Source organism: Octopus bimaculoides, chromosome Z, assembly GCF_046866305.1.
Source record: "Octopus bimaculoides isolate indiv1 chromosome Z, ASM4686630v1, whole genome shotgun sequence".
Taxonomy (NCBI): domain Eukaryota; kingdom Metazoa; phylum Mollusca; class Cephalopoda; order Octopoda; family Octopodidae; genus Octopus; species Octopus bimaculoides.
The window spans coordinates 35,840,704-35,867,008 of record NC_142944.1 but is presented as its reverse complement, the minus strand read 5'-3'; the positions used below and the strand labels follow the sequence as shown (position 1 = coordinate 35,867,008).

Below are 26,305 nucleotides of genomic sequence, written 5' to 3'. Positions count from 1 at the left end.
ATAATTTTATCACCGCCAGAATCGTTTGTTTACGTAGTCAGCACTTAATGTATACAGCTGAATGGACGTCAGTCATTGGTTGAAATTACAGAAATACGACAACTTTAACATGAAATAACTTGCGATGTACGTTTTTTTGTTAAGAAGACTAAGAGAAAAAGATGTTTTATATGACACATTCTACCAGTGTCCCAAGTTTCAAAGTGTTTTGTTAAGAAAATACTGGTGCCCCCGTTTTGAACAAGATCCGAAACTTCTCTTAAATACATGTGAAGTTGGCTGTCTCTGGGATGGTCAAGTTGGAGATAGTCCCACTTGCAAAATTGCGTGATGAATCAGGAAGTTGTTGTGAAAATACTTGAGTCATCTGACATGTTTGTGATACAGTGTAACATGTTTCACACACTTATACAAAATTTCATGGACCATAATAGCATTTGGCAAAGAGGTGAATGTCCATACACTACAGTACTTTAATGCGTAGTTTTTCTAGTGCCTAACCTTCTGGATCCTCACCAATATCTCTTTGTTGAATCCATTATTAATACTTAATACTCCCCAGATACCAGAAGCTATCAACATGCTATGTGTTGTCTGCAGTGTTGCAGGGCTTTGGTGTGTGAACTACTGAAGGACTTCAGTCTTTCCAAAGCTAAATGTCAAACCAAACAGCTTTGATCTGTTTGTCTTGGTATACTCTGAATACAACAAATAGTGCTGCTATACTTCTATGATGAGCATTTTGGGGAATCTTCATGTGCACTGCAAGGCAACAAAGTTGTGTCAAAGTCATTGCAAGTTCAAATTTTGCTGTTTGTTCTTTCCTGTCAATGTATATCATGACAAAATATTAGAAGACTTGATGAAGGGAATAGCAGAGAACAAATTCAGATATACATATTTATCATTATGAAAATTGAGAGCATACTAAAGAATGTGAGTCTAGTTGTGTATAAACTAAAACTGAGGCAGCTAACGGTAATTTGAATATATGAGTGGAAAAGGTTTTAAGGGACGTTCCCTCTATAGAAGAGTAAGTAGATAAGTAATTCAAACTCCACATAAGTCATTTATTAGAGGAAGTTTTATAGAGATGTCCAATGGAAAAGCATAGTTATGTTTGAATTAGGATATGATTTGACAGTTATAAGTAATATTAGGTATGGTGTGTGTAAAAAAAAAAATTTTCTTGTGTGAGAATGAAATTAAGCTAGTGAATATAGTATATAGGAGGCTGCTAGAATGCAACGAGAACAAGAGTTAGGTGTAGAAATGCTTAAAGACCTACATATAATAGAGTTGTATTAGTGTAAGAACTTATATTCGTTTGTGTGTATTAAATATAAGGTAAAAAAATGAAAAATAGGAAATTAGTTGTTAATATTACAGAATTAAGGTAGTAAATACTTGCTGTGGCTATAAATATTAAAAAAAAATATTCAGAAGTATAATAGATATTGTAAAACTTAAATTGGGTTTCTGAAATTACAATTTAAATTATTAGGTGGTACTATGTTGTTATGTCTATATTTATTAGGGATAATGGAGTTTCAGTTATTATGATAATAGTAGTTGTTAGTTATAGAATTATTGGAGCTGCTAGGTATATTGATGTTTTTTGGGGGGTTTTTTATGGAATCGATCCAGTTTCTTATTGTTAAAAGAAGAGATTATCCTAAAAAGGTTCGGAGAGACTGAAAATCTAAATCTAATTTTTTTGTTATTAAATATTCTTGCATATTTAGAGTTTTTATTGATTATATTTTTAATGGATCTAATAAAATTAGATTTTAGATGTTTGACAAAAGGTATTATGATCCAAGTAGTGTTATTGTTGTTTTCTTTATTAGAGTGATGGGTTATTTTTTTTGGGGGGGGGGGGTCATCTATTCTTACACATAGTATAGGTTTCTTTTTTTTTTTTTTCTATATTATTTCTATCTATATTAATATGATTTCTGTGGTTATGTGTATTATTGGAAGGATTTGATGAGATAATTTTCATTTTTTTATGTTTAATGGTTCAATGTTCTTATTTTTACCTATATTGATATCTTATCATTTTCCACTTTACTGAATTGACTGGAATTATTTGAAAGATTGTCTGCAGCAAGACAAATGAACCCATCATCTCTAATCTCTATCAGTTCTCATTCAAAGTTAGTTCTTTGCTGGATGAGTTACCATAATGATGTACCTTACAAAGTGTTTGTCTTATTTCTCCATAACTGTTTTTCATTTTTTTTTTTTTTTTTCCTATTGACATGAACAGTTTAACCCTTTAGCAGTCAGATTATTCTGTCAAATGTAATGCTTATTTATTCACATTGTTATGAATTAATTATGCATTATCTTGTAGCTTTGAGATTGTTTAATTTTAGAATTACATTGTAAGATAGGTATAAGAGGCTAGGTCAGGTCAGTTTGAACATTAAACAAACAAGTAGAATATTTGGGCCAGATATGGCTGTTTTAAATGCTAAATGATCATGAATTAAATATTTTGCAATGTTAATAAAAACTACTTCACCTCTGCTTAACTGAAGTGTAAATATTATATTTACAGGTATACAATCAATACTGTGTTGTAAATGATGGCCATGGAATAACTGCTGCATCTGAATGTGAAGGAGAAAATGGAGATTTGTATTTGGTTCCTAATAAAACTAGAATTTATCGGTTTTCATTTCTGCCTATGAAAGAGGATGTTGGAAATCAATTAGAAGTAAGAAAAGTTTTTACTAATTTCTTCTATTTTCCTTTATTTATTTTTTTTTTTCTGTTTTGTGTGTGTGTGTTTATATTACTAAAGCTGAAGCTGAGAGTTTGTTTCATAAATCAGATTGCTGTGACATGACACTTGAGTATCACATCACTTCATTTGAAATTAAACAATAAGCATATATATATATATATATATATATATATATATATATATATATATATATATACATATATATACACACACATAAAATTGGAGTCAGGAAGAGGGAGTATGGTTGGACAATTATTCGCTACAATTGTTTCAACACAACAAGCTCTATACTGGATGCTAATAAATTTCTAATGGAACACAACATAACTATATATATATATTTCGAGCGTGACCGTTGCCAGTACTTCCTGACTGGCCTTCGTGCCGGTGGCATGTAAAAGCACCCACTACACTCTCTGAGTGATTGGCGTTAGGAATGGCATCCAGCTGTAGAAATTCTGCCTGGTGTAGCCATCTGCTTCACCAGTCCTCAGTCAAATCATCCAACCCATGTTAGCATGGAAAGCAGACGTTAAACGATGATGATATATATATAAATTGTTTTGTTAAATTTATAATTGTTCATGTTTCTTATGTATACCTTAAATTTTATTTATAGATTACAACTATAGTTCTTCAAATTGGGACTGAAGGAAGGCTGGCTTTCCTTTATTGGCTTGGAGCTGGCGGTGATGCTGTTGCACCATCCTCTACTGCACAGACTGTTTGGCATAAGAAAGAATCTGATGGGGTAATCGACTGGAAGTCAGTGACTGCTATTCCAATAACAAAGTAAGGCTTCTGACGTGTGTGTGTGTGTGTGTGTATGAAATTCAATTTTGAATTTGTTTTGTAAGAATTTTGATCAGAAATTGTATGTTGAAACCACATTGGGAAGTCATATTTAATAATGCTTTTATATATATGTGTGTGTGTGTATATATATATATAAATGTATAAGATCATGATATATTTAGATAGACAGACAGACAGGTGTCTCCTATACAGTAACACAATTATTTTTGAAATGGAAATGGATTAGACATGTTCAAAGAATGGATGACAGTAGGTAGATTGATTTCTAAGAAACAGCAAAAGAAACAAGATGGATTTAACAAAAATGGCAGAGAGATAAGTCAGAAATATATGGAGAAATACAACTAAGTTCTTGAGGACTAGTGGGAAATCAGTTGGTTTATTTGATTGATTGTATAATATAACTAAGTAATTTTCATTGCATTTACTGAATTAGTATTGAATGGTTCCCAGTGTAAGTAACTACAGAAAATTGTAAACATTTATGAGGGTGAGAATTCAGACAATATCTGCATGAAAAATAATGTATATGTAATAGAAAACCTTGCTGAGTTTCAATCCACTGAACTTTTGATTCACATGTAGTGGATCTTGGTTTTGTTTAGTTATTGTACTTGCTATCAACCTTCATCTGTACTGGAGACAGAAAACCTGCTTTAGAAAGTGCTGTTTCTGACCTCTGTCTCATTATGTTATCTACTTGAGGAAAAATACAAGTTGAAACAGAAGAGTTCATTCCAGCAGTTGGAAGACTAATTTTCTGATTGACGCACCAAATAGAGGAAATAACACTTTGTTCTAGGCAACAGCTTGACAGACAGGGACTTACTATTCCTAATACTACTTCAAAACAAAGAAACAAAGTCTTTCTCACCACAGTCTTTGTCACATACAACTATGACAATTCCTGCTATATCCAGCTAACCTTTCTGTCATAATACACATACATTCATCCAAATATTTATAAACATTTTCACAACCTGATGTATGGCTTCTCATACATATAGTGAGACATTATACATTTGGTAGAGTGAAATTTATTGATAATATTGAGTTGAAGAAGATTTCAATTTTTCGCTTTAATGGCTTGATCAACTAGTGAAGTTTTAAACAAGATTTTCAGCTTATATCCAATAATTAGTTCACAAAGGTGTGTGAAAATATCAATGGTTGCTTGCCAAAGAGTTAGAATGCTTATTTTTTAGTTGTAAGTCAAGGAGAGGAACAGAGAGAATAAGGAATAAAAGATTAGTATTGAAAGCAGGTTTGGAGACTGAAACTGATGGTTTAAGTACAGAAGGAAATAGTATATAAATATATATATATAAACTCCACAATATATTGAGCTATGTTTTTCTCTATTTCAATCATGACTCACAAATAAAATAGTGTGCATGCGTGCACACACACACATACATATCATTATACATATCATATAGACGGCGAGCTGGCAGAAACGTTAGCACGCCGGGTGAAATGCTTAACAGTATTTCGTCCGCCGCTATGTTCTGAGTTCAAATTCCGCCGTGGTCGACTTAGCCTTTCATCCTTTCGGGGTCGATAAATTAAGTACCAGTTATGCACTAGGGTCGATGTAATCGACTTAATCCGTTTGTCTGTCCTTGTTTGTCCTCTCTGTGTGTAGCCCCTTGTGGGTAGTAAAGAAATAACACACATACATATCATTTAGTGCACAGAGTGAAAGTTATATAAACTTATCCACTATTTTAACAGCACTATGATTGAATAACAAATCTATTGGGCACTTCAGTATGATTGATATTTCCTATTGCTCTTATATCAAAGGATATCAGCTATTTCTATGTAATTTTCTTTCTGTTGTTTTTCTTACAGGATTATTCCACGCCATGCTAGATTGGATATTAAGGTCATCCACGACTCACCAAGTTTACTGAATGAATTCTATTTAGTAAAAATCAACATAACCAATAAGGAAAATGCTTCCATATCTGACATAAGGTAAATAGTTTTATGTTGTTGCTATTGTTTATCCACAATGACCGTTACCACAATCCAATAAATCCCTAATCTAACCATGACCATCTCATCCTTGTATTTCAAACATAGTTTACCAAGGATTACACTATCTTGTATACTCTTTCATTTTTAAGATTGCAAGTGTGATTTGACGGCAGTTTGACTGCAATTTCTGCCAGATCTAGCTATCATGTAGAAGTTCCTTTATTAGCTCAGAATTGTTACTATTGTTGATATCACTGTGTTCCTTGTCATGTTTCAATAATTCTTGACATCCATCCATTTTTTTTTGCCCACTGAGAGGGTCATGGAAGGGGAGGGGTCCTCAGGCATCTCCTTTAAGGGGTCCTATCAGAAGCAATGGTCATTACACTTCTCTGCTGTATACTCAAATGTGACCAGTTGAGACTATAGATATTATCCAACCATCTTGTTCTTGGTCTACTCTTAGATCTCTTTCTGCTTAAATTGGCTTTAAGAATGTTTTGCTATTCTTTCCTGCAACATTCTAATCACATGGCCATAGTCCCAGAGCTACACATTATATTTTCATAATTTCTTTACTCTCTGCTATTCTCTCTCTCTCTCTCTTTCTTTGTTTTAATAATATATTTCATATTATTACTTACACACACATATCGGTAATGCATGCAATATAAACTGGTAATTTGCTAGGTATATATTTTATTAACATTACCAACCAGAATCAAATTCATTTGTGACTGGATCGTAATACTGGTAGTGTATATAAGTGATATTTATTTTCTTTTATTGATGCCATTAATGATATTTTAAGTCTTTGTAAGTCAACACCTGCAGCAAAGACACGAGCAGGTTGGTAATTCCAGTCGAATATACTACTGCATCTTCCTTGGCTGTATGTTATTAGTATTTTGCTGCAATCATAGCTTTTTTTCACCCAGTAACTATCACCCTTTGACCTCCCTGTTCATACCAATGTAATTATTTCTTCTACATATACTGACCGATGTCTTTAACTCCTTTTGTTACCACATTGCTGTTGAAATACACTGTCTATTTCATTTAATTTTGAAAATAATGAAGATTTTAGTCAAATAACTTTGTCATTACAAAGCTAGTATTTGAAACATTAACATAGAATCTTATGAAAGATTTTAATTTAAATCATTTGAAATAGGAAATTTGTAAGCAAGGGGCAGTATTAGACAGACCAGTATCAAAGAATTAAAACTCAATAAAATATGAACAGTTTAATTATCAATAAAATTTCAATGCCAATGTATTAATATTTTATTTTCTCACTTTGTTTCAGTTTAACTGTGGAAGTACAAGATGCTTCAGAGACAACTTCAGAACAAACCAGTATGTTTCATTTCTTCAGTTGTTTTAACAACTTCACATTCTATATGACTGCACCCCATTAATGCTTCACAGTTCACACATCACATATTTTACACAATCACAGTCTTTGACACTGAAGTGCATAACAATTATCAGGCATGTTTGTTTGGTTGAGAAGCTTGCTTTCCAACCACCTGGTTTTGTGTTCAGTACCACTGCACAGCACCTTGAGCAAGTGTCTCATTCTATAGCCTCAGGTCAACCAAAGCCTTGTGAGTGGATTTGGTATACAGAAATTAAAAGAAGCTCATATGTATAACTAGCATTCTGTTGGTTACAGCAATGAAGGTTCCAGTTGATCCAATCAGTCTGCTTGTGAAATTAACATGTAAATGACTGAGCACTCCACAAACACGTGTACCCTTAATATAGTTCTCATGTACCCTTAATGTAGTTCTCAGGGAGATTCAGCATGATACAGAATGTGACAAGGCTGGCCCTTTGAAATACAGGTACAAATCTTTTTTTTTTGCCAGCTGAGTGGACTGGAGCAATGTGAAATAAAGTATGTTGATCAGGGATACAGCACATCACTGGGAATCAAACTTAGAACCTTATGATCATGAGCTGAATGCCTTAACCACTATGCCATGTGCCTTCAGACATATATGTGTGTATGTATGTATGTATGTATGTATGTGTGTATATATATATATATATATATATATATATATATATGGAAGGCAGACATTAAAGATGATGATATATATATATATATATATATATATATATATATATATTTATTTATATTTGTGTGTGCTTGTATATACCCTTGCTTTGACATCATATGATGGTTGTAAATGAGCCTCACTTTCATACAAGTGAGGTTGTTCATTTCCAGTCTTCTGCAGAAGACTTGTCAGTCTTTGGGGGAAATATTACCTTGCTTGAAAACTAGTCAGGGTTGGTGATAGGAAGGACTTCCAACTGTTGAAAATTTGCTTCAACAAATTCCATCTGACCCATGCAAGCATGGAAAAGTGGACGTTAAATGATGATATATTATTTTCCGATTGCTTGTTGTCTTTTTAACAGATTACTGTGACTAATACCAACTGTCATTTTCTGTATTACAACAGAAATAAGAAAATTTAAATTTACCGTCAGCATAGAACATTATGTTTAATGTTGCCAAATAAGAAAAAGAAAAATTGGGAAGGACTATTATTAATTACTAAAATTGTTTAAACATGTTAAATAAGAACCAGCACATCATGTAACCCTGGCTTTGTGGTAAGTAGCTTGCTTACAAACCACATGGTTCCGGGTTCAGTCCCACTGCGTGGCACCAAGTGTCTTCTACTATAGCCTCGGGCCAACCAAAGCCTTGTGAGAGGATTTGGTAGATGGAAACTGAAAGAAGCCTGTCATATATGTATATATATTTATGTGTGTCTGTGTCTGTGTCTGTCCCCTCAACATCGCTTGACAATTAGTGGTTCGGCAAAAGAGACCAATAGAATAAGTACTAGGCTTGCAAAGAATAAGTCCTGGGATCGATTTGCTTGACTAAAGGCGGTGCTCCAGCATGGCCAGTCAAATAACTGAAACATGTAAAAGAGTATATTTCTGTTAAAATACACTGTTTCAATTAATTTTTAACATAATATTTTTCTTTTATTCTTTTACTTATTTCAGTCATTTGACTGTGCCCATGTTGGAGCACCGCCTTGAAGGGTTTTAGTCAAACAAATTGGCCACAGGACTTATGTTTTTTTAAAGCCTAGTACTTATTCTGTTGGTCTCTTTTGCCAAACTCCTAACTTACAGGAGACATAAACACACCAACACTGGTTGTCAGGCAGTGATGGAGGGATAGACATAGACACAGACACACACGTGTAGATAGCCTGAGGCTATTGTAGAAGATACTTGCCCAAGGTACCACACAGTGGAACTGAACCTAGAACCATGTAGTTGAGAAACAAGCTTCTTACTACACAGCCACGCCTGCACCTATTATGTGGAATTTAGTAAAATAACTTTGTCATTATTAATTAAGCTGGCGTTTGGAACATAAATTAGCATGAAATTTTGATGGAAGAAAAAGGGAGTGAGAATGCATGTGTGTGTGTGTAACAGATATTTACTGTTGCTGCTGTTCAACCCAGGTCACTTCTGATTTTGCAGACCTGTTGCAAGAGGTGTTCAAGTCTAACCAACGCATGTCTGCTTTTTGAACATAGTGATATACAAGACAACACTGTCGACTTTGTCGAAGACTGCAGCATGTGGTTTTTGAAGATTTAGCTGCTGTTTTTAGCAGCTTAAGCAACAATATAAAAGTTGGTTCAAATATTATTCCAGTGCTTCAATTGAAATCACTGTTAACAGTGATCCCTGCTTGGAGCAAAAGTACAGTACCACACTTGAGATTTGAATCTCTCTGTTTATACGTGCATGTATTTAAGAGAGAAAGTGAAAAAATATGTGTGCATGTGTATACCCTGGCACTTCACTACCATCTCTCTCCTGCTTTCTCTTGCACTTTTGCTGTTTCTCACTCTCTTTTTCCATTGCTCTTCCTTCTCCTCTTCCTATAGCCTCTCGCCAACCAAAGCCTTGTGAGAGTGGATTTGGTAGATGGAAACTGAAAGAAGCTTGTGTGTCTTTGTGTTTGTCCCCCACCACTGCTTGGCAACTAGTGTTGGTATGTTTACACTCCCGTAAATTAACAGCTCAGCAAAAGTGACCAATGGAATAAGTACCAGGTTTTAAAAAACAAGTCTGGAGGTTGATTTGTTCAACTAAAACCCTTCAAAGCAGTGCTCCAGCATGGCTGCAGTCAAATGACTGAAGCAAGTAAAAATATGTGTGTGTGTATGTATGTATATATATATATATATATATATATATATATATAATAATAATAATAATATAGATTTGATCAAAAGATTAAATGTGGTACTTAAATGTTTGAGGCACCAGAATTTGGTAGGATAAAACCAAAAACAAAATCAAGAGATTTGGTGAATAAAATTTGAAGATAAGCAACAAAAATTCAATAGGTTATAGCAGTACGTAGATTTCGTACAAGCTCCATTTATTCATGTAGTGAGAACACCACAGAATGTACAATGAAAATGTACTCCTCAGCTGCATAATGGAATTTCATTTTAGACAGTCTAAAATGAAATTCCATTATGCAGCTGAGGAGTACATTTTCATTGTATTTTCTGTAGTGTTATCACTACATGAATAAATGGAGCTTGTACGAAACGTACGTACTGCTATAACCTATTGAATTTTTGTTGCTTATCTTCAAATTATATATATATATATATATATATATATATATATACACATACACTCACTCGCATATACAGACACATGCATATATTTTGACATTCAGCTTAAATAGCTATACCTTCTGTAAAATAAACTTACATGGCTTTCTGTTTTTGTTTTGTTTTTTTCAGCACATATTTGTGTGCAACCTAAATATGAAGGTGAAACTGTATCAAAAATAGCAGGAATTGAACTTGGAAAATTGGATGTAGAAGAAGAAGTATGTTTGTTTGTTTTTTTTTGTCCAGTTATTTCTCGTTGTTTTCTAACGATTTTGTCTTCTAATCTTTATTACCATTCTATATTTTCACATTTCAGATCACTCAAAACCTTTATGTGAAATGCATGGAAGTTAGTTTAAAAACAATTAATTTCAAAGTAAGTAAATATTCTGACACTTTTTTCTATTTTTTTTTTTCTTTTTAATTAAAACAACATAGTGTTGATAAGTATGTGTAATTATGATAACAGCAAGAGGGTGTAACATTGAGGGAGATGGCTTTGAGCCAGGTGATATGAGGGAGATTAAAGTGTGAGACAGGCTCAGGCATCTTGTTGTACAAGAAATACATGGTTACCCCCCATTAAAAAAGAGAGATATGGTGGTGGAGATATGTCAGAGTGTACCCTCAAGTTACATAAAGATGAATATTAGTGGTACCTAATTTTTTATGGTTAGATAGTATTGAAATGGTAATGATTGTGCATGATATTTTAATAGCTGAATATGTTGGCTGGCAGTAAGATAATGGTAGTTATTTTAAATGTTTACAAGTAATCTTTTTGAACTGATTAAGATTGTTATAGTAATTTAAATGATAACTAACAAATATGTTTTGAGGAACTCAAATATTCACTAAATTCTGTCTTTTGTTAAATAAGAAAACATCATCATCATCGCCTGTCCATGCTTCTACAAGTTAAGAGGAAATTTGTTGAAGCAGATTTTCTAATACCTGATACCCTTCTTGTCATAAACCCTGACTTTTTTTCAGGCAAAGTAATATTTCTCCTAGTCCTTTCAAACATCTGAACAGCACCTCTTGTATGGCAATAACTTTTGTTTATAATTAGCACATGTCAAGATGAGGGGGCCACGAACAAGCACACAGTTGGCTTAACCCTTTAGCATTCAGACTCCTCTGTCAAATTTAATGCTTATTTATTCACATTGTATTGAATTAATCAGGTGTTATCTTATAGCTTTGAGATTTCAATGACTTGATTGTTTATTATTAGAATAACATTGTAGGGTAGGTGTGAGAGGCTGGATGTGGTCAGTTTGAACATAAAACTAGTAGACTAGCTTATACCAGATACAACCTGTTTAAATGCTAAAGGATTAATGCAGTTTCTTATTTCTTTATTGCCTACAAGGGGCTAAACATAGAGGGGACAAACAAGAACAGAGAAAGGGATTAAGTCGATTAGATCGACCCAAGTGCGTAACTGATACTTAATTTATCGACCCTGAAAGGATGAAAAGCAAAGTCGACCTCAGTGGAATTTGAACTCAGAACATAGCGGCAGACGAAATACCGCTAAGCATTTCACCCGGCGTGCTAACGTTTCTGCCAGCTCGCCGCCTTTAAGGATTAATGCAGTTTCTGTCTACCAAATCCACCCATAAAGCTTTGGTTGGTCTGAGGTTTTAGTAAAAGAAGCTGCCTAAAGTGCTTTGCAGTGGAACTGAACCCCAAACCACATAGTTGCAATGCAAACTTCTTAACCAAACACATGTCTTTCAAAAATTTTACTATAACATTTTTAAAAAAATAACTTTAAATATTTAATTTTAATTCCAGGTTTCATATACTGTAAACATAGAATTCGGGCAACAAAAATTTGATTGTACTTGTTACAAAGAAGATACTTTCAATCTGAATACAGTAATGCCATTTGAAGTTTCGACCAAGATATCTTCATTGAAGGTAAGAAATTATATAAACCAATAAAGAATGCAGGGGTGTAAAACTCTGCTGCCTCACCTGTCAATGTTTCTGTGAAGAAGTACTCTTTCTGAAATGCGAAAATTCAAACTTTATTTATGAATAATGATACAATTTCAGGGGCTAATGCAATTTCGCACCTCTCCTTGAAAAATGCATTTTTAGGAAAATATTTTTTTAGATTCTTGCGTTTTAGATGTCGGAGATTATGAATATGCAAAAGAAAAAATTTTTTTAACCCTCCCTCCAAATTTGGGGTGGGGAGTGAAAGAGGTGGGGTGAAATTAAAAAAAAAATTTTTGTTTTTTTTTGCATGTTTGTAATCTCCAACATCTAAAACGTAGGAATTCGAAAAAATATTTTCAAAAAAATGCATTTTTCAAGGAGAGATGCAAAGCTGCATTAGCCCCCAACACTGTCTTCTATAGCACCGCCACATTTAGTTGACAAATATATTTTATAAATAAATGGACAGGGATAAATAGATAGACAGATAAATAAATGGATGAAGTTCGAAATTTATATGGGGAGGGGTGAAATTTGAGCCCCTTATTAAACTTTATAACATTAATTATTAAACATTGTTTCTCATCAAATGGTGTATATTTAATTTACATTAATTTATTATTTACGATTGTTTAAAGCAAACCAAAGTAAAATGCAAATTCTTTTCACTTTAATGTTTTTGTCTGTATTTAATTTTGATTTGCATATGTTCATCAATTCGCTTTCTCTTTAAAGTAAACAAAATCAAAAATTTTAATTGGGGTGGGGAGTGAAAGAGGTGGGATGAAATTTTTTTTTTTAATTATTATTTTTTTTTTGCATATTCGTAATCTCCAACATCTAAAATGTACGAATCTGAAAAAATATTTTCAAAAAAATGCATTTTTCAAGGAGAGGTGCAAAACTGCATTAGCCCCCAGGTTTGAAATTGTTTTGCAAGAGTTTTGATTTGAAACCATGTGTTGAAAACTGTATCAATAATAGCAATGAGGATGCTGTTGCTATTATTACTTTAAATCAATTTAAATACTTCAATGTTTTTTTTTCCATTTCATTAGGAAATTAATTATTAATATATTTATTGTAAGCATAGTATCCTTGGTTCTAAGCTGTTAGCAATCCAACATATTGTTATATTTGGGAAGGGCCATGATTGTTGGATTGTACAAACATACTCAGCGGTTGTTGTTTGTCTATATTTCATTTCTCTTTCTTTTTCAAGACAGCTTGTTTGTTTATGTTGCCCAAAATATTTTTCACTGCAAAATATTTTATTTGTAGCCTTCTCAATAGGTATATACATTATTTTCTTTTCGATGTACATCCATCAAGAAGACTGTAACAACAGTTAAAAATGCAAGACCAAGCATTTAGCAAAAAATATTGGTGGTGGGTGGGGGCATAACAAAGCTTTAGAAAAACAAAAAGTGAAATATAGACAAATAACAACAGATGAGTGTTGTTTATAGATCTTATCAATCAATTTCTCTTCCTAAAGATGAAATTTTAAAAACCTATTTATACAAATTTAATTTAATTTTTCAGTTTGAACATATTGAATCAGTGTATTCTGGAGAGCACTTCCTCATCATTCAGGAGTTACATTGCACATCTACATGGCCTGTAGAAATTGAGACCAGTGAATTACTATTAGTAAGATATGTTTCATTTATAAATTTATAACACTTTTCAGGGCAGGGTATTGACAAAATCATTAGAGAAGGGGAACAAATGCTTGCTTTGCCATATCTGTTCCAGCTCTTTATATTTTGAGTTCAAACTCCACTGATGTCAACTTTGCTTTTCATCCTTCTGGAGTTGATAAAGTATCAATCATCTTACTGGGGTTGATATAATCAACTGTTCCCTTCAACCACCCAAATTCCTAGCCTTACGTTTTCTGTTAGATATTATTAATTCTAGCAAAATCAATAGGGGCTTTAGATTTGGCGTTAAGTGACCATCTTATCTCCAGTGATGAAGCCTCTACATGGTCACTTTATCTGCTTCAAATAGCAACCCAACTTCCCTCAAATCACACTATACCATCTTAAAATAAAAATAGTCTTTAGCAGTACAATCACTGGATTATTACACTTACTACGATGGCAGCAGTAGGGAATTGTCTGTGTAACTCAGACAGAACAAATATCAAAAGGGAATTTTGATCAAAGATTTATAATTTTTCTCATTGCTGTCTACATCTGTCAGTGAACTATATAGATCAATAAAAATACAACAAGCTTTCACTACCAAATTCTACTCACAAAGTTGTAGTACAATTTCACACTTACAAAGCTCATAGATATATTTATTTAAGATTCCATGGAATGAAATTGAACTGGCAACTATGTGATTGTGAAACCCAAATTCTTCACCTACTGAAAGAAATCTGTTAGAACATCATCATCATCCCTGTCCTTGTTTTAACATCCATTTTTTCATGCTTGCATGGGTTTAATGGAGTTTATTAAGAGAGATTTCCTATTGTCAGATACCCTTCCTTTTGCCAACCTTACACATTTCCAGGCAAAGTAATATTTCTCCAAGGCCAGACATGTTTTTGCAGAATATTGGAAATGAAAACTACAATTTATATGATGGTGACACTAACACACACACACACACACACACACACACACACACACACATGACAGGCTTCTTTCAGAAGTCACTTGCTCAAAGTACCACTCATTGGAACTGAACCCCAAATCATGTGGTTGCCAAGCAAAACTTCTTAACTGCACATCCACACTTATTCCATATTTATTCATTGTATCTATTTTTTTCCCCAGAAACCAATCATAAAACATGAAGATGAGGAGTATGAATCACAGCTGAAAAATGGTAAAATCTAAGGAATATTGATCTGCTTTTATGTATTTTTGTTAAGTTTATCTTGAACAGAACATATTGGATATCTATCCTTTTTTTTTATAAATATTTTTTAATAAATATTTAACAGTTTAGCATTCATATTATTCTTACAAATATAATACTTATTTATTCACATTGTTTTGAATTAATCATGCATTATCACATAGCTTTAAGATTTCACTGTGGTTTCATTTTTAGAATGACAGCATAGGGTAGGTGTGAGAGATTTGATCTAGCTTGTTCAAACATAAAGCTGGTAGAGTATTTGGGCTAGATATGGCTGGTTTAAATGCTAAAGGGTTAAACTTCATTGTAAGATAATTTTTTTGCAGTTTGAAATTTCATAAATGAAACATGTCATAAACTACTATGTAAAACTTGTAAAATATTCTAAATTCACCTTCAAACTGAAATCCAATGATAAAAAAAAATAATTAGCTTTTAAAGAATTTTAATTCAAGTTCAAGTTGCGGTTTTAATTTTTTTTTTTTTTTTTCTATTTATTCCCCCCAGTGTTAAGCATGCTGATACAAGAAGTTAAATGGCATGTTTTGACATATAATGTTATGGTTGCATTAATATTTATTATATTCCATCTTGTTTTTGCATTCTATTCAAATTCAATTACACTTCTTTTACTAATCATAAAATATTTTTAAAAGAAGCTGTTTTTAGTTATTTTCAGTTTAAATTTTATTTTTGTTTTCTCTTTATATTTCTTCTACTTACCAGTGGTAATTGCCCGAAACGAATGCGCAACTGAATGTATTTGTTTACAAATATCTGTTAAAACACCTTCGACTGTTCCCTTAGGTTCATATAAGTTACATTGGAGGCGGTATGTAAATCTATGATTTTTTTTAACAAACCTTATGTTCAGTTTGGGACATATTTGACCTGTAAAAAGCCCATTTTCTCTGTGACATGTCATAGAGAAAGATTCACACTTTAAGCAAAAAGTGTAATACACCACTCATTTCAGAGCAGTCCCTATAGACTAATACATGCATTTCAAGCTACTTATAAAAAAAACTGGCACTCCATCAGTTACAACGACAAGGGCTCAAGTGGGTCCAAGCAACCTACTCAAGAAATTAATGAGCAAGTGGCTGAGCGCTCCACATACATGCATACTCTTAATGTAGTTCTCAGGGAGACTCAGTGTGACACAGAATGTGATAAAGTTGACCTTTTGAAATACAGGTACAACTCATTTTTGCTAGCTGAGTGGACTGGAGCAATAAAGTGAAATAATGTGTCTTGCTCAAGGACACAACATGCTGCATGGAATCAAACTCACAACCTTATGATTGCAAGCCAAATACTCTAACCACTAAGCCATGTGCCTCCATGCTCAAGCTGCTTATGTTCTCATCAGAATTAGATACCAAGATGGAGAACTCCAAAATGTCTGAAAACTTTCGCTTTCTTATAAGAAATCAACAGAAATTACATACTCACATTGTACTGCAGCCTGGTGGCTGGAATAAAATATTTGGTTGACACATGTTGTGCTATGAAATAAACAAACTTTCAAATCAGTTCAAATATATTTGGGACATATTTAACATATAAAACGGACATTTTCACTGTGGTTTTGCTCTGGAGAAAAATTCTAACTTTTGTTCTGAAATGATTTTGCACCTTTTTTACAGGTCAGATATGTTGAAACATATTAACTATTATTAATAAAGCTAACTAATAAAATTACAGAAAATATGTTTTAAAAAATCCTGTGTTAATAGCAGAACCAAATTTTTAGAAAAATTAAATTTTTGCATATAACCATTGCTAAATTGAACATTCATGCAACGTTCTTGTAATCTTCTACTATTAGAATAGTATTTATCTCTAATTTTATATTCTGTTAAAACACCTGTTCCTGTGTCTCTATCATACTTTCATATCAATTAATACTACCTACCACCACCATCACCACTACTCAGTTGAGAGATCTTATCTTGCAAGTTACTTGGTAGCCTCACTAATGCTGGTGCCTTGAAAAAAAGCACCCAGTACAATCTATAAAGTGGTTGGCATTAGAAAGAGCATTGAGATGTAGAAGCTATTCTAGTACTGACATTGGAACTCAGCACAGATATTTGGTTCATGAGTTCATGTTGAACCATCCAACCCATGCCAGCATGGAAAATGGGATGTTAAATGTTGTTGATGATATCTTGTGCCAAAATTAGAAGCAATCTATTTTCTTATTTGTTTTACTCTTTTCTACATCGAATGTTTTAATCTTTTCATTTTAATTGATAAGTTTGAAGTGTATTAGAAATTTATAGTAATTTAAGAAACTTTAAAAGCATAAATATATTAAGTCCTTTATGTTAACAATTTTTTTCTTTTGTCATCATTTGTAGGAAAACCGAAAATGATGATGGTATGTTGAGTCCATATGTAAGCACAGTCTTTCCACTACCAGCTTTGAACATTGAATGCATTCCGATATCTGTTGGCCTCCATTTACCAGCTTTTGGTAGTGTAAAAACTTTGCTCCCTCTGATTTATGAAATCCATAACAAAACTTCTTTAATGCAAGAATTAGAAGCCGTCATGGAACCTAGTGACAGCTTTATGTTCTCAGGAAATAAACAGGTTTGTTATGCAAACAATTCTTTTATTCTTTTATTCTTTTACTTGTTTCAGTCATTTGACTGCGGCCATGCTGGAGCACTGCCTTTAGTCGAATCAAATCGACCCCAGGACTTATTCTTTGTAAGCCTAGTACTTATTCTATTGGTCTCTTTTTGCTGAACCGTTAAGTTACGGGGACCTAAACACACCAGCATCGGTTGTCAAGCAATGTTGGGGAGACAAACACAGGTACACACACACATATATATATATACATATATACAACGGGCTTCTTTCAGTTTCCGTCCACCAAATCCACTCACAAGGCTTTGGTCGGCCCAAGGCTATAGTAGAAGACACTTGCCCAAGGTGCCACGCAGTGGGACTGAACCCGGAACCAGGTGGTTGGTAAGCAAGCTACTTACCACACAGCCACTCCTGCGCCTAAATTGACTTATTTTTTTTATTATCCATAAAATCCCCTTCCAAAAATATAAAGTTAGTCTGAGAGTTTGCTTAGCCCAGTGATATGAATCTTTAATACTACAGCTCACACAACCAGTGGTTTGAGTCACATGACAGCAAATATGTTTAAGCTTGCAGTGTTAAGTGTCCGTTGCGACATACCAGAAACTGCTAAAGCTAGCAAGTTCACATTCTTTTCAGCATGGTTATTCATGAAAAAAAAAAATGATTGAAAAGAAGAATGTAATTTGAGGAACTTTCAACTGCTATTTCTTGTAGATAAATGGCTATAATAGATGTTATAGTAATTATCAGTGGTTATATTAAGTGGTTATTAGCAGCTATAACAGTGTTTATAGATATACTAGTTGGTATTTGCTAACTGTTATAGTGTTTTTGCTGTTTTATTTAGTTCCAGATTAATCTTGGTTGAACAAGCTTATCATCAGAAACAATTTATGTTATAGCTATCATTATTTTAGGAATATATCAGACTACAATAATTAATGCATACTTCTTTTTTTTTTTAAATGATGGAGTTAGAGTTGATCCTTTTGATACAATATTTATGTTGAAATAAAAAAAAATGTGAAGGCACATGGCTCAGTGGTTAGAGCATCAGGCTCACAATCATGAGGTTGTGAGTTCGAATCCAGACTGGGCTGCGTGTTGTGTTCTTGAGCAAGACACTATTTTATGTTGCTCCAGTTCACTCAGCTGTAGAAATGAGATACGATGTCGCCGGTGCCAAGCTGTATTGGCCTTTTCCTTTCCCTTGGATAACACTGGTGGCGTGGAGAGGGAATGCTGGTATGCATGGGCGACTGCTGATCTTCCATAAACAACCTTGTCCAGACTTATGCCTTGGAAGGGGAACTTTCTTGGTGCAATCCCATGGTCATTCATGACCAATGGGGGTTTTATCCTTTACCCTATGTTGAAATACACTACCTTTGTTTCAATGTATTTTGAGAGCAGCAAAGAATTTATTACAATAACTGATTATGAAGCTAGTGTTTGGAGCATTAATTAACATGAAATTTTCATGGAAGATTTTAATTTAGACCACTTTAAAACTGGAACTTGTATCATAGAATCAATGGCAGTTTCAATGGCAGATCAGGGTTTCTAATAAAGGAGGTGACCACATACAAGCTCACTCATTGGTAACTATGGTTATTATTGATAACTATTATACTTTTTTAATGACTATTTGTATAACAGTTACTATTTGTAGTGGCTATAATTCTTAGTATTGGTGGCTATGATATTGACTACTATAACAATTTGAATGGCTGCAGTACTTAGTATTGGTAGTTAGTGTAGTTATTTGAGTTTATAGTAGTTTAGTATCACCAAATACATCTAAAAATTGACCACATGAGTTGCGAGTACGATTCTGATTTCATAAGTTAATATTTTAGTTAATATTAGTCCAAATATTTCTTTTAATTTTTTTTTTTTATCAGAATGGTTGATGTGGTATACATTAAATGCATGCTTGTAATTTTTATTACTTTTCATCTACATTTTTTTTTTTTTAAATATTTCAGATACATTTTCGTATCCCTCCTATTGGTCAGTATCAGTTGACCTATAACTTGTTTCCTTTAATTCCTGGTCATGTGAGCCTTCCTAAACTTCATTTAAACCTAAGTCAAGGAGGTGGTGGTACGGCTGCCGGAGACAGTATGGATGAAGTGCTACAGAAGTTAATACCTTCTCATATATTTATTAAGGTAAATCTCTTATTAATTTTATTTCAATGGTTGTTATAGCTCTTTAAAAGGATTTTTTTACATTGCACATCAAAACATTTGTTTTATCTCCCCATAGAACTACATTCCCACCTGGCCCCTAAACTTTTATCTTTTTTTTTTTTCCTGATGAAGGACTAGCATCTGAAACATCAAATGCTTTTTCCCTTCCTTTTAAGTATTGTACTAATAAGCCTATTTTCCCATTGATTCCATGCTACATTGAGATCAAAGAGAAAGTAGGTCTTGCTTTAAAGAGTTCTACATTACAGCAAGATTTTCAGGAGATTGGTGCATCCATAAAATAGGGGATGTTTGTTTTATACACACACACACTTATTGAATAATAATTTTTTGATATTATCTCTCAAGTATGATACAATTGTGTGGTTAAGAAGTTTGTTTCTGAACCACATTGTTTTGGGTTCAGTCTCATTGTATGGCACATTGGGCAAATGCTTTCTACAATAAACCTGGGTCAACCAAAGCTTTGTAACATTACTTGATAGTTGTAAGTGAATGTCACTATCATAAAAGTGGTGATGTTTGTTTCCAATCTTCCATGTCTGCCCATGAGGAAATGTTACTTTACTTGGCAATAAATAAGAGGGAAGGACATCTGACTAGAAAATCTACCTCAACAAACTCAAGCAAACCCATGCAAGCATATATATATATGTTGTTGTACTTGGGGATGGTCATATTGCCAGTTTAGCCAATAAAAGCCAATAAAAACACACGCACTGTATATTTGGTGTTAATTTGCTTCAGCTTTATATTACATTACATTACATTAATCATATTTCGGCCAGAGTTCTTTTGTCACACTTTTGCGACCTCATCAGTGGTTCTTTGCTTTCTTCTTTCTTATGTGTGTCTATGTTTTGTAAGTGCATGTGTGTGTATGGGGAGTGCCTGTATTATCTATATCCTCTGTTAATACATGTTCAAAAATCTTGCAAAACAAAATATATATATATATATATATATATATATATATATATATATATATATATATATATATATATATGCATATATATATGAGAGAAAGAGAGAGACAGAGAAATAATATCAAAAACAAATTATATAATTCAATACAGATGTAGAGTAATATTTATGCATTGGTTAAGTAGTACAGATAAAATATATCTATGTGGGGACCTTATGTTTTGCAGTCACACACCACTTTTGCAGGCCTCCTTTCTCAACTTGTTTTTATGCAAAGAGTAGTGACTATAAAACAAAGGAGCCTCACATGTGTTTGCTCATATTTTTCACTGAAAGCAAACATAATTATGTACATATGTTTTAGCGGATGCATAACAGTGTATTTTGAAACCATTAATCCAGACATATTTTTTTCTCTCACTATTTTTTTTAACCTTCTCATCCCTTTCTGTTGAAGAGCATTTACTCCAAACATCAAAGACTCTTCCATTTTTCCCCGAGCATCAAACTAATACACCTGATTGTTGTTCCCTCACCTGTCTCTGTCTTCTGTTTTCTGTGCATTAACTCATGCCAGCATGGACAACAGACGTTGGATGATATATATATATATATAAATATATAATTTAGAGAAAAGAATCAAAGTTCATGAAATCATCTATGAAAATCCACAGTCACATATAGAAAAATTTAATAAGTAAATACACTAAAAAGAAGTATAATAAAATACAAAGTAAACATCATGAAATAATAATAATATTATTATTTTCATGGATGAGTTCACGAACTTTGGTTCTTTTCTCTAAATTATTATTTTATATATTATATACTGTGAAACTTAATTTAATTTTAATTCTTGATAAATTGAATTTGAGTTTTTACCTGTAAATTTGGATCTTTATCCCTAATATTATTATTATATATATATATATATATATATATAGTTTGTATGAAGAGTAATCCAGAACTTTCAAACAGTAATACCAAACAGCAAATAATGGCCAATGGAATTAACTCCCTTGTGCCAATAGTCCACTTTGCATTTTGTCTTGAACAAACGATGAAACAAGTATCAGATATAATATTAGTCAATGTATTTAACTAAAACCCTTAAAAATAGTACACTAGGAGTCGAATGACAAGAACCAGTGACACAATGTGTGTGTATGCGACCTCCATATATGGCAACTTGAACAAGGGTGGGTAAATTCTCATCCCAGTGTATGCCTGTATGGAAAAGGCAGATGTAATAACAATGCTGGTCATAATATATATATATATATATATATATACGTGTGTGTGTGTGTGTTGGTAGATGGAAGCTGACAGTTTATTGTATGTGTATGGGCGTGTGTTTGTATCTGCTTGACTTGACATCATTGAATGGTTTTCAACAAACATCGCTGTCATAGAAGTGATGCCATTCATTAGCAGTCTACCATGAAAGCATGTTTGGCATTGTACCGTTCATGTTCAAATGACTTGGAGTAATATTACCTTGATTGGAAACAGGTGAGGGTTGGCAACCAGAGGGGCATCCAGCTGTAGAAAAATCTACTTCAATAAATTTTGTTTCACTCTTGCAAGCATGAAAAATGATCGTCATTCATGTCATCATTTAGCATCAACTTTTCCATGCTTACATGGTTCAGATGAAATTTGTTGAGGCAGATTTTCTATAGCTGGATGCCTTTCCTCTTGCCAACCTTCACCTATTTCCAGGCAAGGTAAAATTTCCCCATGACTAACATGCTTTTATGGAAGACCAGCAATAAACAATATTACTTGTATGTTGGTATGTTTGTTTATAACTGTCACATGATGTAGACAAGATTACACATGCATAAATAGATACATACATACATATATATATATATATGTAACTGATGCAGTTGTGGTAAGAAGTTAGCTTCCCAATCACATGGGCAAATGTCTTCTATCATAACCTGAAGCCAACCAAAGCCGTGTGAGTGGATTTCGTAGATGGAAACGGAAAGAAGCCCATCATGTGTATCTCTTTGTGTATGTGTTTATGTCCCCATAACTTAACGGTTCAGTATAGACGCTGATAAAATAAGTACCAATAAAGAAATTGTGAGGTCAATTCATTCCACTAAAAATTCAATGTGGTGCTCCAGCATGGCTGCAGTCTGATGACTGAAACAAGTAAAAGGAAAAGAAGGGAACACACACACACACACACACACACACATACGCAATGCTTCTACACAGTTTCCATCAACTAAATTCACTCACAAGGCTTTAGTCAGCCAAGGGCTATTATAGGAAATGCTTTTCCCAGCCATGTGCTTAGGACTGAACCAAAACCACACAGTTGGGAAGCAAGCTTCTGAACCACACGGTCATTTTTGCATTTAGTGGACATGAAAACAACAACAAAGTTGATTGTGATGATTGTTTATAATTTACCTCAACTGCAACAAACCATTTGCACATCAGTTCAGTAATACTTTTCTTTCGTTTGCAAATGTAGAATAATAAATCTGTTTATTTATTTATTATTTTTTTTTCTACTTTTTTCAGCCCACTGGAAAAGCCCTGAATGTCTCTGGTTGAGAAAATTATCAAGAAATTTAGAAAAATACCAAGAAACAACAACAAATAAATAATTAAAAAAATGAAAGAAAATACAACAAAAATATATCCATCATTTGTAACTTTAGAACTATAAACTTTCACTGGATTTTCATTTATTAAATAGGTAAAAAGAAAAAAAAAGATGATTAAAAATCTGAAGTTACATTTTGTGTATTTGGGAGCTGCTTACTGTACTGTAAATACATTATATAATAGTTATTGAAAATTTTCTATTATTATTATTATTATCATTATTAAGGTGACAAGCTGGCAGAATCGTTAGCATGCTGGACGAAATGCTTGGCAGTATTTCACCTGTTGCTACATTCTGAATTCAAATCCCACCGAGGTCAACTTTGCCTTTCATCCTTTTGGGGTCGATAAATCAAGTACCAGTGAAATACTGTCCCCTTCCCCCAACATTTCAGGCCTTGTGCCTCCAGTAGAAAGGATCGTTATTATTATTAGTATTATTACCATTAAGGCAGCAAGCTAGCAGAATCGTTAGTATGCTGGACAAAATGCTTAGTGACATTTCTTTCTCCTCGTGTTCTATGTTCAAACTCCGCAGAGGTCAACTTTGCCTTTCATCCTTTGAGGACCAATAAAATGAGTTGAGCACTGGGATCTTTGTGATTAACAACCCTCTCCCCCAAATTTTCAGGCCTTTTCCCTATAGTAGTAAAGATTATTATTATTATTATTAAGGTGGCGAGCTGGCAGAATCATTAGCACACCAGACAAAATGCTTAGCAGCATTTCATCTGTCTTTATGTCCTGAGTTCAAATTCCACCAAGGTTGGCTTTGCCTTTCATCCTTTTAGGGTCAATAAATTAAATACCTGTGAAGTACTAATGTACATGATTCCTCATCTCTCAAATATAGAACTGTATTGTTATAAACTTTATTATTATTTCTAGGACAGCAGATTAGCAGATTCATAAGAGCATTGAGGAAAAAAAATGCTTTGTGATTTTTGTTCTGGCTCTTTACATTTTGAGTTCAAATCCTATTGAGGTCAACTTTGCTTTTCATTCTTTTGGGGTCAATAAATTAAAAATACCGGTTGAACACTGGGGTTCAATGTAATTGACTAGTCCCCTCCCCACAAATTTCAGGTCTTGTGCCTATAGTAAAAGCGATTATTATTATTATTTTTATTGTTATGCTGAGGTTGACTTTGCCTTTCATCCTTTCAAGGTCAATTAGTGCCATTTGAGCACTAAGGTCAATATAATCGACTTACCCCTCCCCCAAACTTCTTGGCCAAAATTTGAAACCATTATTTTTTTTTTTTTTTTCTAGAGCTATGGCTTGGTAAAATTGCTAGAGCATTGCAAAAAAAAAAAACAAAAAAAACATTGCAGTATTTCTTCCAGCTCTTTATATTCTGGGATCAATTTTGCCCTTCATAATTTCAGAGGTTGATAAAATAGGATACCAGTCAAGTATTGGGGTTAATTGTATCAACTAATCATCCTCACTCCTAACCCAAGATTTCTGGCTTTGCACCTCTGCTAGAAACAATAATAATAATAATAATAATAAGGCAAATAGACCAGATATAGTTGTCAAAGATCATGAAGAAAAAAAATGCTTTCTAATTGATGTATCAATACCAGCAGATGACAACGTTTCTCTAAAAGAAATGGAAAAACTTTCAAAATACAAAGACCTGGAAATAGAGATAACTCGAATGTAGAATCTAAAAACAGAAACAATTCCTATCATAGTAGGTGCCTTAGGTATAATAAAAAAATATTCAGACAAATACATAACAAAAATACCAGGACTTACAAATATATATAACATACAGAAAATTGCACTACTGGGTACTGCACACATTCTACGCAAAACACTTTCAATACAGTAAACATAAGAGCACCACAGCAAACCACAGCACATACCCAAGGTGCACAGAGCTGCGCTCGGTAGTGAAGTGAAAGCACGTTATAAAAATAAAACTACTGAATAATAATAATAATAAAAAAATTCTGCCGAGGTCGACTTTACCCTTCATCCTTTCGGCTGTTGAACACGGGTGTCAATGTAATCAACTCATCCCCCTCCTCCAAAAATTGCTGCCTTTTTGGTAAAACTTGTAACTATTATTATTATTGTTAAGTGTTTAATGCAGTGAGCTGAAAGAATAATTAGCACACCAAACAAAATGCTTAGCAGCATTTCATCTGTTTTTACTTTCTGAGGTCAATAAAATAAGTACCAGCCCCTCATAAACTTTTGGCCCTGTGCCAAAATTTCAAACTATTAATATTATTATTATCTATGGATCTTTTCTTATTTAAAAGTAAATTGCTTATATCATTGCTTCATTTAATGGTGGTGGGTGGAGATTATTAATTATACAAGGATTATTTATGCAACTTGAAGAAAGTGAAATCTAAAATGTGAATGATATGTGTATAGTAATATTAATTTAAAACTTTGTTTCAATTCCAGTATCCTAATAAAAATATGTTACCAGTTGTGTTTTGTGTCAGTATTTCTTTAACAATTTTCTAAGAACACATAGAAGGAAAAAATGTTTAAGACACAGGTGTGGCTGTGTAGTAAGAAGCTTGCTTCTCAATCACAAAGTTCTAGGTTCAGTCCCACTGCATGACACCTTGGGCAAATGTTTTCTACTATAGTCTCAGGCCAACCAAAGCCTTATGAGTGGATTTGGTAAATGGAAACTGAAAGAAACCAGATATGTATATATCTATATCTGTGTCTGTGTTTGTCCCACCACCACCACCACTTGCATCCATGTTACTAAACAGTTCAGCAAAAGAGACCAATAGAATAAGTACCAGGCTTAAAAAATAAGCCCTAGGGCCGATTCATTCAACTAAAAAAATTCAAAGCAGTGCCCCAG

General features: G+C 33.3%; 1 protein-coding gene across 1 annotated transcript in view; it reads left to right on the top strand.

Annotated features, from left to right (window-relative positions):
* Positions 1–25,911, top strand: part of LOC106871310 (trafficking protein particle complex subunit 11) — a 77,500-nt gene extending 51,589 nt beyond the window's left edge. Inside the window, exons 20-32 of the mRNA XM_089365182.1 lie at positions 2,567–2,725; positions 3,375–3,547; positions 5,426–5,551; positions 6,864–6,913; positions 10,372–10,460; positions 10,559–10,618; positions 12,046–12,171; positions 13,741–13,848; positions 14,991–15,042; positions 15,805–15,910; positions 17,445–17,679; positions 19,677–19,862; positions 23,373–25,911. Of these exons, the coding sequence (XP_089221308.1) occupies positions 2,567–2,725; positions 3,375–3,547; positions 5,426–5,551; positions 6,864–6,913; positions 10,372–10,460; positions 10,559–10,618; positions 12,046–12,171; positions 13,741–13,848; positions 14,991–15,042; positions 15,805–15,910; positions 17,445–17,679; positions 19,677–19,862; positions 23,373–23,405 (1,503 nt within the window). The 3' untranslated portion in view covers positions 23,406–25,911. The remainder of the gene's footprint in view (positions 1–2,566; positions 2,726–3,374; positions 3,548–5,425; positions 5,552–6,863; positions 6,914–10,371; positions 10,461–10,558; positions 10,619–12,045; positions 12,172–13,740; positions 13,849–14,990; positions 15,043–15,804; positions 15,911–17,444; positions 17,680–19,676; positions 19,863–23,372) is intronic.
* The last annotated feature ends 394 nt before the right edge of the window (positions 25,912–26,305 follow it).